The sequence below is a fragment of the Engystomops pustulosus genome, chromosome 7, assembly GCF_040894005.1.
Source record: "Engystomops pustulosus chromosome 7, aEngPut4.maternal, whole genome shotgun sequence".
NCBI classification, from domain to species: domain Eukaryota; kingdom Metazoa; phylum Chordata; class Amphibia; order Anura; family Leptodactylidae; genus Engystomops; species Engystomops pustulosus.
The window spans coordinates 43,686,131-43,699,156 of NC_092417.1; the positions used below are offsets into that span (position 1 = coordinate 43,686,131).

The window sequence follows — 13,026 nt, forward strand, 5'->3', positions numbered from 1 at the left end:
TAGAGTACAACAACAACAACCCCCAATAGTGATCAAAACACAAAGGGAGTCTATTACATCCCCCAATTATTATAATCTGCAATTTTTATAATGTGCTGGATCTTATAGGGAAATAATAGCATTGTGATTCCTATAATTCTTTTATTGTTTATGTCCATTATGCAGTTTCTGAGAAATTTCCATGTTAATCCATATGCTAATGAGGCAGTTGGTGCATCAAGGGTATGTCCTCTGCCAACTAGAAGAAGAGGGAAGCAATTTAGGCAGGAATAGTAGTGCTCTATGGGTCTATTGGGTCATCAATCTTGGTGCACCATGTGCCTCATTAGCAAACAGCTTAGAATGGGAATTTCATGGAATAATGGAATAGTATGATGGAGAAGAATAATACAGATATGTCAAAAAATAGAGTGCATTTCTTTACTACATGCCACCAGAAGATTTAAATTGGGGAAAGTGATAGACTCCTTTTAAGGTTAGTAGCTGTACTTATCAGGTTTCAAAAGAAAGAGGGAAATGAAATACAGGCAGTCCCCTACTTAATGACACCTGACTTACAGACAACCCATAGTTACAGACGGACCCCTCTGCTCACTGTGACCTCTGGTGAAGCTCTCTGGATGCTTTGCTATAGTCCCAGACTGCACTGATCAGCTGTAAGGTGTCTGTACTGAAGCTTTATTGATAATCCTAGGTCCAATTACATCCAAAATTTTGAAATTCCAACTGTCGCTGGGACAAAAGAAATAAATTTGTCTAGAACTTCAATTATAAAATATACAGTTTCGACTTACATACAAATTCAACTTAAGAACAAACCTCCGGACCCTATCTTGTACGTAACCCGGGGACTGCCTGTACAGGTTGTTATGCCTTTCTATGTCTTTGTGTCTACATTTTTTGAAAGTTGGAAACAACACTCACCAGGTAAGGATCCACAGAAATATACAAAGTTTGGGTCATGACTTGGCCATCCATGAGCTCCTCTATAAGATCCGTTTCCTCCAGACGGAAGTTTTCAGTCTTGGGTTCTCCATCTTTTCCTGGATAAGAATGGACATTATTAAAATGAAAGTTACAAAAGTCTAAGTTTCAGCCACTAAAAACTGACGATCTTTCATCAGATTCCAATCATTTTCTGTGGAATGTGGAAGTGTTTATATCCAGCCTCGTGATATATACAGTGGTTGGCTTACCTGCACTCATTCAGGACTGAATATATTGCTGGTGCACAGGGCTTAAGCCACTGTGCTCACTTGGTGTAGGAATAAAGGGTTAAATAATCACAATTCCTGGCAGTTCGCTAGGAATTGTGATTATTTCTGGCTTGTATGCAAGCCCTGAAACAAGCCCCGATAAATATCCCCCTATATGTTTATGGATTTCACTAATAACACATCCCATTTATTCTTTGAGCCTTGGCAATTGCTGAGATCTCAAATTTAAATAAGTTTGCTATGTTTTCATACCGTAAAATATTTACAACTCCTAAAATACAAGAATTCTTTGTATGGCCCCAACTAACATCTGTCACATTTATATACTTTGGTATACATAGTTTTAAAAGGTTTTTTTTTTCATTTGGGGTTGGTCAAATTCCATTTAAATGCTGGCTTTTAACATATTAAAATCAACTGTTGTTGTATGAAGAAAGCACAGCTGCTTTGTGATGGGCACATGTCAGTAAGAAATTGAAAAAGCGATGTTATTATTTTCTGTAAATTAATAAGTTAGGTGAATATAAGAAATTATTTTATATACTTTATCTGAGGAAATTACCTTTCATGCTAACATCCCATATCCAGCCTGCTAAACTGCCCTAAATCTTCCATTAGGAGAGGAATGAGGACTGTACAGACATAGAGGTATTGGATGAGTTAAAGTTAGATATCTGCCTCTCTCTACTGCTTGGTTTCCTGTCCTCATTCCTCCATAGACATCTTAATTTAAATCAGTCTACACTGAAGACAGATCAGAGCAGTAAACTGAGCAGTTTAGCAGGCAGGAAAGAGCTAATAAAGGGAGGCATTTTACTAAATATTTCTTAAATTCATCTAAAAAAAATTCTTTAAAAAAAGTTTGTCTTTTGACGATGAACTTAAAAAGTAGATGTTGTCTTATTAGCAAATGATTGCATTACTTGTAAAGTAAATTTTGGAACATCTTTTCTAAAATATACCCAAGTAGTGAAGATTTGATAACTTGAGAATGAAGGGTGTTCCTATGCACTTGGACACAGACCAATAAGAGTCAAAGCTGTGAGACTGTGTGGGGACACACCCTACGGATAAATTATATGGTCACTCCAGTTGTAAATTTTTAGAATATGTATAAATTGACAAGGACCAATATTTGTGCTAGGTATATATATTCTGGGGCCCTTCCTGAATCTCAAAGTTAACAGCCTTGGCAGTAAATTTCAGCAGAAAAGAAAAATTCTATGAATGTGCAAGTGTTTCCAGGAAAACCCTATTCGCATGCTTTGGATGCAGAATTCACTCAAATCTTGGCAAGAGATTTTTACTTTGGCACCAAATAGCATCTAGCAGCAGTAATGTATTGAAAAGATTAATGCAAATGCAATAATCAGTAAACTGTGACTCAAGAAGGAATGAGTAAGACGACACTAAGACATTCTCAGCAGGGGACATTATCAATGATGACTAAACCCAGCAAGCTCAATGTCACTCTGCATTACTAAGTGTTCAAGCCAAATTTACAAACAACCTGTCATTGTAGTTTAATGCCCCGTGAATGAATGCCCCATGTGATCTGCCTTCTCATCCAATCACAGAACAGCTACCTTACCTCATTCTGAGGTCTCCATGTGTAGTCATTTTAAGATCTATTTCTAATGCTCTGAAACACTTACATAAAACATAGAGGAGGTGCAGGCTAGATGTAACAAAACTCCTGCACAAGGAAGTGGGCCCAACGTTATAAACCCTGCCACACCACTTATCAACCGTATTGGCATCTTTAAGATGTGGACAAAACTGATTAGTTTAACCACCTGTAAAGTGGCATCCAATCAAGAACAATTTAAAGCCATTCTGGGAGCACTTTGGTAAGCGGGGTGTGGGCAATTACACCTCTCAATCTGATCAATTTCTTGTCCTGTCTAGATCAAACTCTCATTTTTAGGTGTAATCTGAGTTTACAGAGTTTAACACATAAAACTATACAAATATAAAAAAATATAACAGATAAAATACGGTAATGTGCAAGAAGAGAAGAACTTAAAGGGTAACCGTCATTTCAAAAAACTTCTGATATGTTGCAGGGCAAGTAATTTTAAGCCCTTTTGCTTTCTCTACGCCTGTACAGTATATAAACAAATAATCCACACAGACAGAAACTGCAGATCCACCACAATCCCCCTCCCCCATCACCTCACACTACACAGCAGGAAATGGCAGGAGAGACTCTCCAAGTCTTCAAGCTGTGCCCCCTTATGCTTTGCTGAAGTTTTAGATATATAGGTAGATAGATACTTAAAGAAAGTCCAAAGCAGCACATACAAACAATGATTGGGTGCCTATTAGGGCCGGGCGTCAGGTCCTCAAAGGTATCCTTGTAGAAAAAAGGCAGCACTCCAGAGTGAAGGTGAAAAATGTAAAGTCCTCTTTATTGCATATCCCAAAACAGCAGCTGCTGCTGTTTTGGGATATGCAATAAAGAGGACTTTATATTTTTCACCTTCACTCTGGAGTGCTGCCTTTTTTCTACTAGGTAGGTAGGTAGATGGATAGATAGGATAGATAGATATGAGGTTGCTATGGGCCAAAAAAAAGTACTAAATGAGGACTGAGATGCAAAATACTTTGAGGAATGATTTCCAGGAACACCTGGAGCAGAATTATGTTTTTGCTCAGAATGACGGTTAAACTTAAGAAAATCTTCCATCAAAATCAAGCATGGAACAACCAGGGACACTAAATCATAAATCCAGGCAGTGTGACTGCGATAATCTTCTTATATATGTTATCCATGGCCTCCTTCCTTCTGAAATCAACTTTTAAAATAATGCTAATAAAGCCCGAAGCTTGCTGAGGAGTTTCCTAGAGCCCCTCTGTGCTGCAGATTCACAGGCTTTTACACTGTCTCGCCCTCCGCTCTGCTCTTGCTTGATACTCCCACCTCCCTCTGCGTGATGTAATCTCACTGCAGCACAAGAAGTTTCAGCACACAGTGTTACTTGCTGTAACTTCATGGGATGTTACACTGTGCATGGAGGGGCTCTAGGAAACACCCCAGGAACCTTTCAGGCTCATTAGCATACTTGTAAAAGTTGATCTTGGAAGGAAGGAGGCCATGGATAACAAATATTATAAGATTTACCACAGTCGCAGATCTATGAGTAAGTGTCCCTGGTTTATCATGATCAATTTTAATGGTAGATTTCCTTTAAGTGGGGAAAGGGTGAAAAAAAATACAATCATTTCTTATGCTGTTAAATCAAATAACTAAGTAGCAAGTCACCTACCTGGCCTACATGCCAAGACAATTCTCTTAACTTTCATGTTTTCAAGGTCTTCCGTATATTGCCTTTACATTTGAACATAAACCTTAAAAGAAATAACAAACTTTAGAATCCAAAAGGTTTTAAAGGGGTTGTAAGGGATCTGAACCCTTGGCGGTGTACAAGAAACCTATACTTACCCCTCTCTGGGGGCTGCAGTGCAACATGGGCTCTCCAGTCACCACTAACCCTCTGTAGACAATCAGAGACCGGCAGTGATTGGAGACGGTGTGCTGTATCAGAGCCCGTGAGAGGGGTCAGTATGAGTTATTTCTACACCCCCAGGGAGCCACAGAACTAGAAAAAAAATGTGCCACAAAATGCCCATTTTAAGCACTTGTCTAATTAAAGGACATCTTCCATCAGGATCAAAGATGCAATCACACTTGCATGCTGGCATGTACCCCACTGGCAGTACACACTATCTTTTTTAGGTTCTTACTCTAATTTTTACAAAAAAAAGGCTTTAATAATTATGTAAATGAGCCTGAGGGGCTCCAGACTCGATAGATGTTAATGCAGCCTGGAGTCCCTCATTTACGAAATTTTTAAAGCTTTTTTTGGTAAAATTAGGGGTATAAGAAGCTAAAATGAAGAGCAGATCCTGCCAGAGGGGGCACACAGTATCTCATTGTGCTAGGTTTACATTTCTTCATCCTGGTGGTACGTGTCCTTTAAGACACTGACCGTACAACATTGGGGCTTATCAGCGTCATAGAGTAAGGCTATTCCAAATTGGAATTGGATTTGGAATAACAAACACTTCCACTTGGAATGTCTGCATGGAAATTGTTGAATTTCTATATATAACTATCCTTGTGTATATTATAAATTGTATTGCTGTTTTTGTATAGTAGCATTTATATGGGTGTCAATTATGTAGTTAGGGACACAATCTGGTATCTATTTCAAAGAAGATTTAGGTGTCCTTTAACTTGGATCAACACTGATAGAACATGAAGCTTCTACTCTCCATAAACGGCTGGAAGCCTCTTAGTTGCTAAAACATAATGATGTTGGTGGTTACAATGTGTCTGCATTGTCAGGTTACAGAAGATTTCTTCTCTCACTAGTCCAATTTTATTCTTGTTGCTTGGTTATGCTTTACAAAGTCGTCTATAGTGTTATACACAGGTGAACAGTTAGGGTGGTTTCACATTGGTGTTTTTTCACGAGTGATTTTTCTCTGAACCCGTTTTGGCCTATGGACACCTACAGATTGGTTTTCTCTTCCTGTCTTCAGGGATTTGTCATGGATGTCTTACTGACCCTTTCTTTTCGATGGGATATTTTCCACTTCAGTTTTTTTTCAGTGGTCAGTTTAGAACCTGTTCTTTCTGAGTTCTCTGACAACAGATGATCAGTGAAAAAGTCCATAGAAAAAAAGGGTTCAGTAAGACATCAGTGACAAATCACTGAAGCCAGAAAGAGACAACTGATCTGTATGTGTCCATAAGCTAAAATGGGTTTAGTGAAAAATCCCTGATGTGAAAAAACGCTAATGTGAAACCACCATGATCGAAACAGACCCAAGAGCGGATATATATTAGCTGATCAACTGTTCTCTTCAGAGGAAGATTTGTCTGTATACACCTTTCCCTGCAGTGGTAAACCATCCCCTGAATTGCTGAGGGTTATTATATGAGCATCACTAGTAGCTTTAGGTCAGCGATGGCAAACCTTTTAGAGACCGAGTGCCCAAACTACAATCAAGACCCACTTATTTATCGCAAAGTGCCAACATAGAAATTTAATTTGTGATTTATACTCCCTTCTCTGTCACAGCTTACATTGATACCAGCACCCTGAGGACATCAATAAAGCAGAAAATAGGAGAAATTTGGATGATCATTGTAGTTTCCCTTCAAGGTCCCATAAACAGGAAGAATTGTCAGGGCCGGAGCAGGAGCTACAATGATAATCCAGATCTGTCCACACCTTCCCACTCCTCCAGTAGTCCCAGGTAGCTCTGTCGCTTTAATATAGCTCTGTGCACAGCAAGTCCTGGGCTGTCTGGGACTGCAGGAAGATACCTGGAGTCCTCTCTGGTGATAGCCTGGGTGCCCACAGAAAGGGCTCCGAGTGCCACCTCTGGCACCCGTGCCATAGGTTCGCCATCACTGCTTTAGGTGATTTCACACATCCAGTTTTTCAGATACACTTTTCAAAGCCATTAGCAGGTTGGCTCGGGGTTGGCTCCAGGTTTCAGTAGGCCCCTGAGCGAAAGAGCCTCTGTGGGACCCTCTGCAGTGAACTCACGGGGTGTTATAAAAAATTCAGAAACTTTAAAAAGAGTCATCTTATCAAACCAAACAGCCCTCATGGTTATACTATATAAAGCACTCCGTTATGGGGCCCCAGCACTAGCCCTGGCATGCCCAGTGCTGGCACCAGCCCTGACAGGTGTGGATTATAATGAGTGAGAAATTATCATTGAGAGGGGCTACTCCTCCTCTTTTTAACTCTCCACTCCCGGTTTGGACATCTGCATCTGAAAGACTGAACGTGTGAATACACCCTTACCTGCAACATTAGTAGCTCACATGTTAACAAGAACATACTCTAAAAATAAAGGCATTTCTGCAGATTTTCATTGCAGAAATTATCCTTATTTGTAACAATATCAGGTACAGGCGGTCCCCTACTTAAGGACACCCAACTTACAGAAGACCCATAATTAAAGACGTACCCCAAGCTCTCTGGATGCTTTACTATAGTCTCAGACTGCAGTGATCAGCTGTAAAAAATTGAAACTCCAATTGTCACTGGGGCAAAAAATTTTTTCGTCTGGATCTACCATTATAAAATATACAGTTTCGACTTGCATACAAATTTAACTTAAGAACAAACCTACGGACCCTATCTTGTATGTAACCCGGGGACTGCCTGTATATTGAATCTAAAAGCTGCGTCCCAAACCACCATTCCTCAACAGTTTCCTACAGCGATTCCATACATGTGCCCTACAGTGCCCAGTCACATGCACACAAGCTGCTGTGAGAAAAGCTCTGATTGAACAACTAGAATAGTTTTGCTTTAAGACACTTCTGATAAATCTCACTCATACAATACATGTCATTACAGTTTCTCTGGAGAGTGACCAAAAAGATCCAGCACCATGACTATATTTGGGGAGGTTATGTGAACCAGACAAAGTAATAAAATCCTCAGAAACAGAAAGTGAAATGGTACTTCCAGCAAAAATATCCTTGCTTGTCACAAATCAATGGTGATGTCTGGGATTTAAAAAAAAGGTTACATAGGGTGTCTATAAACCACTCGCCTCCTCGGATGTTCCCATTCACCCACTGTGCTGTTCATCACAGGATTGCTGAGGCTGTGGGTGCTGTCCTGTACCACTGTTGTGTGTAGCAGGTCTGAGCCAGTGATCAGGACAGCACCGCCAGCAGTGACTGACAGCACAGCAGGTGAATTGGAGCGCCAGAGGAGGTGAGTATAAGTAGTTTATTGTTTTAATAAACAATTAAGATCGCCTCTTTTTTACAAGTGAGGCATCACCCTTAAAGGGGTTGTCCAAGAGCGGGAAAAAACAACAACTCACAACCGGTGGTCGAGAGGGGGCTGGTTAAAAAAAATAAAAATTAACTTACCTCCCGGCATCCAACGCTGGGATCTTTCCGGTCTGTGCCCCATGTAAACAAACAGCTGCACGGAAGCCGCGCTGCGTTCAGCTTCCAACCGGCCGAGGTGGCAATAAGTCCAGGTTGCGCAGGACAAACCCAAACAGAAACATTGGGTCCGCTCATGACTTGTTCCTGAACACAACCGTTTAGGTCTAGTTTTCAGGAACTCCTCCAGTTTCAAAATGTAATTCCAGCTCAACATGTGAACGCAGCTTTAGCGACATCCACTAAGTATTCCTTATAATTCATTGTAGAACCCATGTCATATAGCAGTGGTGGCGAAGCTATGGCACTGGTGCCAGAGGCGGCACTCGGAGCCCTCTCTGTGGGCACCCGGGCCATCACCCCAGAATGAAGTTCACCAGAAAGAACTCAAAGAATCTGCCTGGAGAACCTTCCTACAATGATAGACGAATTTTACCCTCCTCCTTTCAACTGCGTTGGTGTCCTTGGGAGGCTGAAGGATTGAAAGTTGTCATTGAACAAGGAAAAATACATTACTGCTCAAAGTGCTGCGCTGGCACTTTGCTATAAATAAGTGGCTTTTGGTTGAAGTTTGGGCACTCGGGCTCTAAAAGGTTAGCCATCACTGTCATATAGGATCACTTGCCACTTTTTAAAATTATTCTGCACAAATATATTTAGAGGCCTGTGAACGGTATCTAGAAAATGTGATCATGTGAATATGGGATCAATAGAACTAGTAGGAAAATCCCTTCATTCTGGAGCTACAAAAAGGCAGAAGACTGTTTTCCTGGAAGACACTTTGGAAAAAAACCCAAAGATTTCCTTCAGGAATCACAGCTTTCAGTTTTGCATTACTGATGAAATCTGGAGTAATCACGGACATGACAATAATAATCTCAGCACGAGGTAGAGATGTGTGTACTGTGTGTGACTGTGACCTTGCCACTCACTAATATATGGTAAGTGAATGAGGTCACACTGCAACAGTGTTCAGCACCTAGCATGGACCTCTTCACCTGAAAAACCTTAAAGGAGCACTTAAAGGAGATGGTAAATTAAACATCAGCATGGTATCTCTTCATCTGTACAAAAATAACATGCATTTCTGCCATTACAGATCTGGCTGGGGATGTATTAAAATGCCATGGTCTTTCAAAGCAGTTACGTCATAACGATACTGGCAGGACAGCATGAATGAAGTCACTAGTGCCCGTGACGTCATCACAGCACTGAGCCGTAGCAAGACAACAATGATAATGATGATGTCACTGCTAAAGCCGCCGGTGTATTCTCCGGCTATGCCAGAGGTTGATCACAGCTCAGTATATCACAAGGCTAGCAGCTGCTTCTGTAAAGGAGTTTACTATTATTTACACTTGCTTCATGCAATTTTGACCTTCAGGACTATAGTAATCTCTCAGTGAGTACTGGCTGCGAGTCCCTCATGACACAGGATGAGCCCGCAGTGTGAACAGCTACTTATAACGTGCTAGATACACTACATACAGGACTGCAAGAGGCGGGTCACGTGACCGCTCACCTGGGACCCCGCGCTGGAACTTCCGACAGCGGAATAGGGAACCATACTGCGCATGCGGGATTCTTCTTAAAGCGGCCACCGGGGGCGTGCACAGCGAGTTAAAGCAGACTGCGGCCGTAGTATCCTGTCCTGTTGTGTGTAAACAGTAAATTGTTCCATTATTCATTACAAGTAAATATAGAATACAAAGATTCACTATGTTGGATATTGAGGGCGCTAACTGCATGTAATGCTCCTACAGCTGTATATGTGTGCGGGCTGCGAGCTCCCCCTAGTGTCCGCTGCAGGCACTTAGAATCTTACTGAATAGGATGTGTGCTTGTAGAGCTGCATAGGGTCACAGTTACATGATCCACATGCAGAGCTACAGATAAATATTACCTGAGACTGGTCCGACTTCACTGACTCTCTGGCTGGGGGAGGGAGCAGGCATGTATAATGAGCAGAAGATGGAAGTTTTTAAAGACTATTTTCTCCATAACAAGGCCATTCGAAGATAAAGTAACAATTGATTGTGTTTCAGGTGATACACAGCAGCGTGTAAGTGTGCTTAGTGTAAAATACTGCATCTATATGGTAGATTTGCTTTAAGAGAGGAAGAAAATGTCAGAAAAAACATACCGTAGTTAACATTCTGATAATATGCTGTTACATAGTATACCCAGCTTCACATATAGGTTGCCAGATAGGATATATGCTGCCAGTCTCTATATACTACATCAGTGATGCTATGTCATGCTTTGCTAATGCTGATGGTGGGGGTCTGGGCCGATAGGGGGAATTGTCTGTTTTTCTGTTGGGTAGTCTAGTGCGGGTGCTGTTTAAGCCAAAGGCCGATGCCACACGCAGGGCTTTGTCTGCATTTGAGGGTGCGGTCACACATTGCAGTTAAAACTGCATCGCAATCAGCTTTGAGGTGGTTTTAGGTGCAGTTTTGTCAATTTAACAGGTGAAAGACATGAACTGAATGGGTGAATGACATTTGTGATGCAGGTTTCCCCTTCAAAATCAAATTCACTCGTTCAGTTCATGTCTTTCACCTGTTCAATTGACAAAACTGCACCTAAAACCACCTCAAAGCTAATTGCGATGCAGTTTTAACTGCAACGTGTGAACGCACCCTCAAAACGCAGACAAAGCCTCGCCCCCGGGGCGGGCCGTGGCCCGATCGCATCGGCGTTTCTATGGAAACGCCTGCGATCGGGAACGAGCCGCCGGTCTTTTGCGTTAAATTAACGCAAAACACCGGCGGCTCGTTCCCGATCGCAGGCGTTTCCATAGAAACGCCGATACGATCGGGCCCCGGTGGGCGCGACTTTGTCTGTGTTTGCAAGCGCAGACAAAAGCGCCACGTGTGGCGCCGGCCTTAGGGTGAAGACACACATGGCGTTTTTGGGCCGTTTTTGGGCCGTTTTTACTAAGTGCGTTTTCAGATCGTTAAAAACGCATGCGTTAAAAACGCATCCGTTTTTTAAAAACGCATGCGTTTTTGTCCGTTTTTCCGAAATTGCGCAATGAAAAACGGACAAAAACGCATGCGTTTTCAAAAAACGCATGCGTTTTTAAAAAACGGATGCGTTTTTTAACGCATGCGTTTTTAACGATCTGAAAACGCACTTAGTAAAAACGGCCCAAAAACGTCCTAAAAACGCCATGTGTGTCTTCACCCTTAGGGTGAAGACACACATGGCGTTTTTGGGCCGTTTTTACTAAGTGCGTTTTCAGATCGTTAAAAACGCATGCGTTTTTGAAAACGCATGCGTTTTTGTCCGTTTTCCGAAATTGCGCAATGAAAAACTGACAAAAACGCATGCGTTTTTTAATGATCTGAAAACGCACTTAGTAAAAATGGCCCAAAAACGCCATGTGTGTCTTCACCCTTAGGCAGCAAAAAATAGGATAAGTTATCCAGAGAAAAAAACCGAAAGAAAATCATGTTTAAAACTAGGTCACGAATAGTGGCATTCAGAGGTAAGTCTTTCCCATGTACCGTAACTATAGAATGAGAAGGAAAACGTGAATTTAAATAAATTTGATTACCTTGTAAAAACTGCATTGAAATCTCCATCAAATTCTGAGGCCGCGGTCACACGTAGCGCTAGGCGTACGTCATAACGCGACGCTAGCGCACAGGGGGAGGTCCTCGGCCCGAACGCACATGCATTTCCTGAGAAACGCATGCGATCGACTTAACAATCGCGTGCGTTTCCCTGGAAACGCATGTGCGTTCGGGCCGAGGACCTCCCCCTGTGCGCTAGCGTCGCGTTATGACGGACGCCTAGCGGTACATGTGACCGCGGCCTTAGTTTTTTTGAGTGGTTTTAATGACACCCACCTACATTCGCTAGAATGATTTTACTTGCTGTAATATGCTCCTTCACACATATCTCAAGGTGCGACACTGACGGCATTTCATGGTTTGCCACTATTTATTTCTTTGTCAGTTTCACTCATTTATTTTTTTCTGGTGTTTGGCTGGAATCCTTTCACACATTTTTGTCAGATAGTTTTACGTGATTTTGGTAGTGAAGTAATTTTGTGCAAAGGCGCAAGTCAGAACCTATTTACACACAAGTTATTCCACTGTATCATTTGTGTCAGTGGTTATGAGCCAAAACCAGTTGTGGTCAAACACACACAGGAGCAAATACATTTATTAGGGTTCATAGGAATAGGTCCAGCTCTATTCTCGGGTTGTCATATTAGGCCCCTTCCATACTTACGTTGCAGGCCCCGAGCCCCTCCCACTGTGCGCTAGCGGCGCGTTATGAACGTGACGATAGCGGAACGTGTGAACGCGCCCTCAGAGTTTGTTCAGTGTCTCAGTTTTTCACGCGCGTTTTCAATGCAATTTCAATGCGTTTTTCACGCGCAGAAAATGCGCGTGAAATGGACTCAGGACTGAGCTCTATCTTTTCTATGGCAATTGATGCGTGAAAAACGCATTGTACTTGCAAGAGTCTCAGAGTGCAATAAGTTTTTGATGCATCTCCATAGACTTGTATGGTGCGTTTTCCACGCGCGTGACTTGCAAAAGTAGAGCATGCTGAGATTTAAACGCGCGTAAAAAAAAAAAAAACGCGCGTGTGCGTGAAAAACATGCAAGTCTGAAAAGACCCATTGGTTACAATGGGTCAGAGTGCAATGCAAGTTCTGCGCGTCAAAAGCGTGAAAGGTGCCACAAGTGTGAAAGGTGCCTTAGGCTCACTCACGGTGCAGTGAGATGCGGTGCATGCACCATTCCTTGCTGCATCATGGCCATGCGCGATAGACCTCTATGGGTGCCATGAGATAACTGCAATTTGTACAGCTGGCTCACGGCCCCCAAATATGGTTATGTACATATGGCCTGG

At 42.0% G+C, this 13,026-nt stretch overlaps 1 protein-coding gene across 5 annotated transcripts in view; it reads right to left on the bottom strand.

Moving 5' to 3' along the window:
* Nucleotides 1-10,503, bottom strand: part of PTGR2 (prostaglandin reductase 2) — a 20,074-nt gene extending 9,571 nt beyond the window's left edge. Inside the window, exons 1-4 of one of the 5 annotated variants that reach the window (XM_072115658.1) lie at nt 10,295-10,502; nt 9,674-9,802; nt 4,487-4,568; nt 925-1,043 (exon numbers count right to left, since the gene is read on the bottom strand). In XM_072115658.1, the coding sequence (XP_071971759.1) occupies nt 925-1,043; nt 4,487-4,523 (156 nt within the window). In that variant the 5' untranslated portion in view covers nt 4,524-4,568; nt 9,674-9,802; nt 10,295-10,502. Of the gene's footprint in view, nt 1-924; nt 1,044-4,486; nt 4,569-7,211; nt 7,251-9,639; nt 9,803-10,294 lie in introns of those variants that run through there. The other 4 variants (XM_072115660.1, XM_072115662.1, XM_072115663.1 and 1 more) reach the window with 4 other exon arrangements.
* Between the last annotated feature and the right edge of the window lie 2,523 nt (nt 10,504-13,026).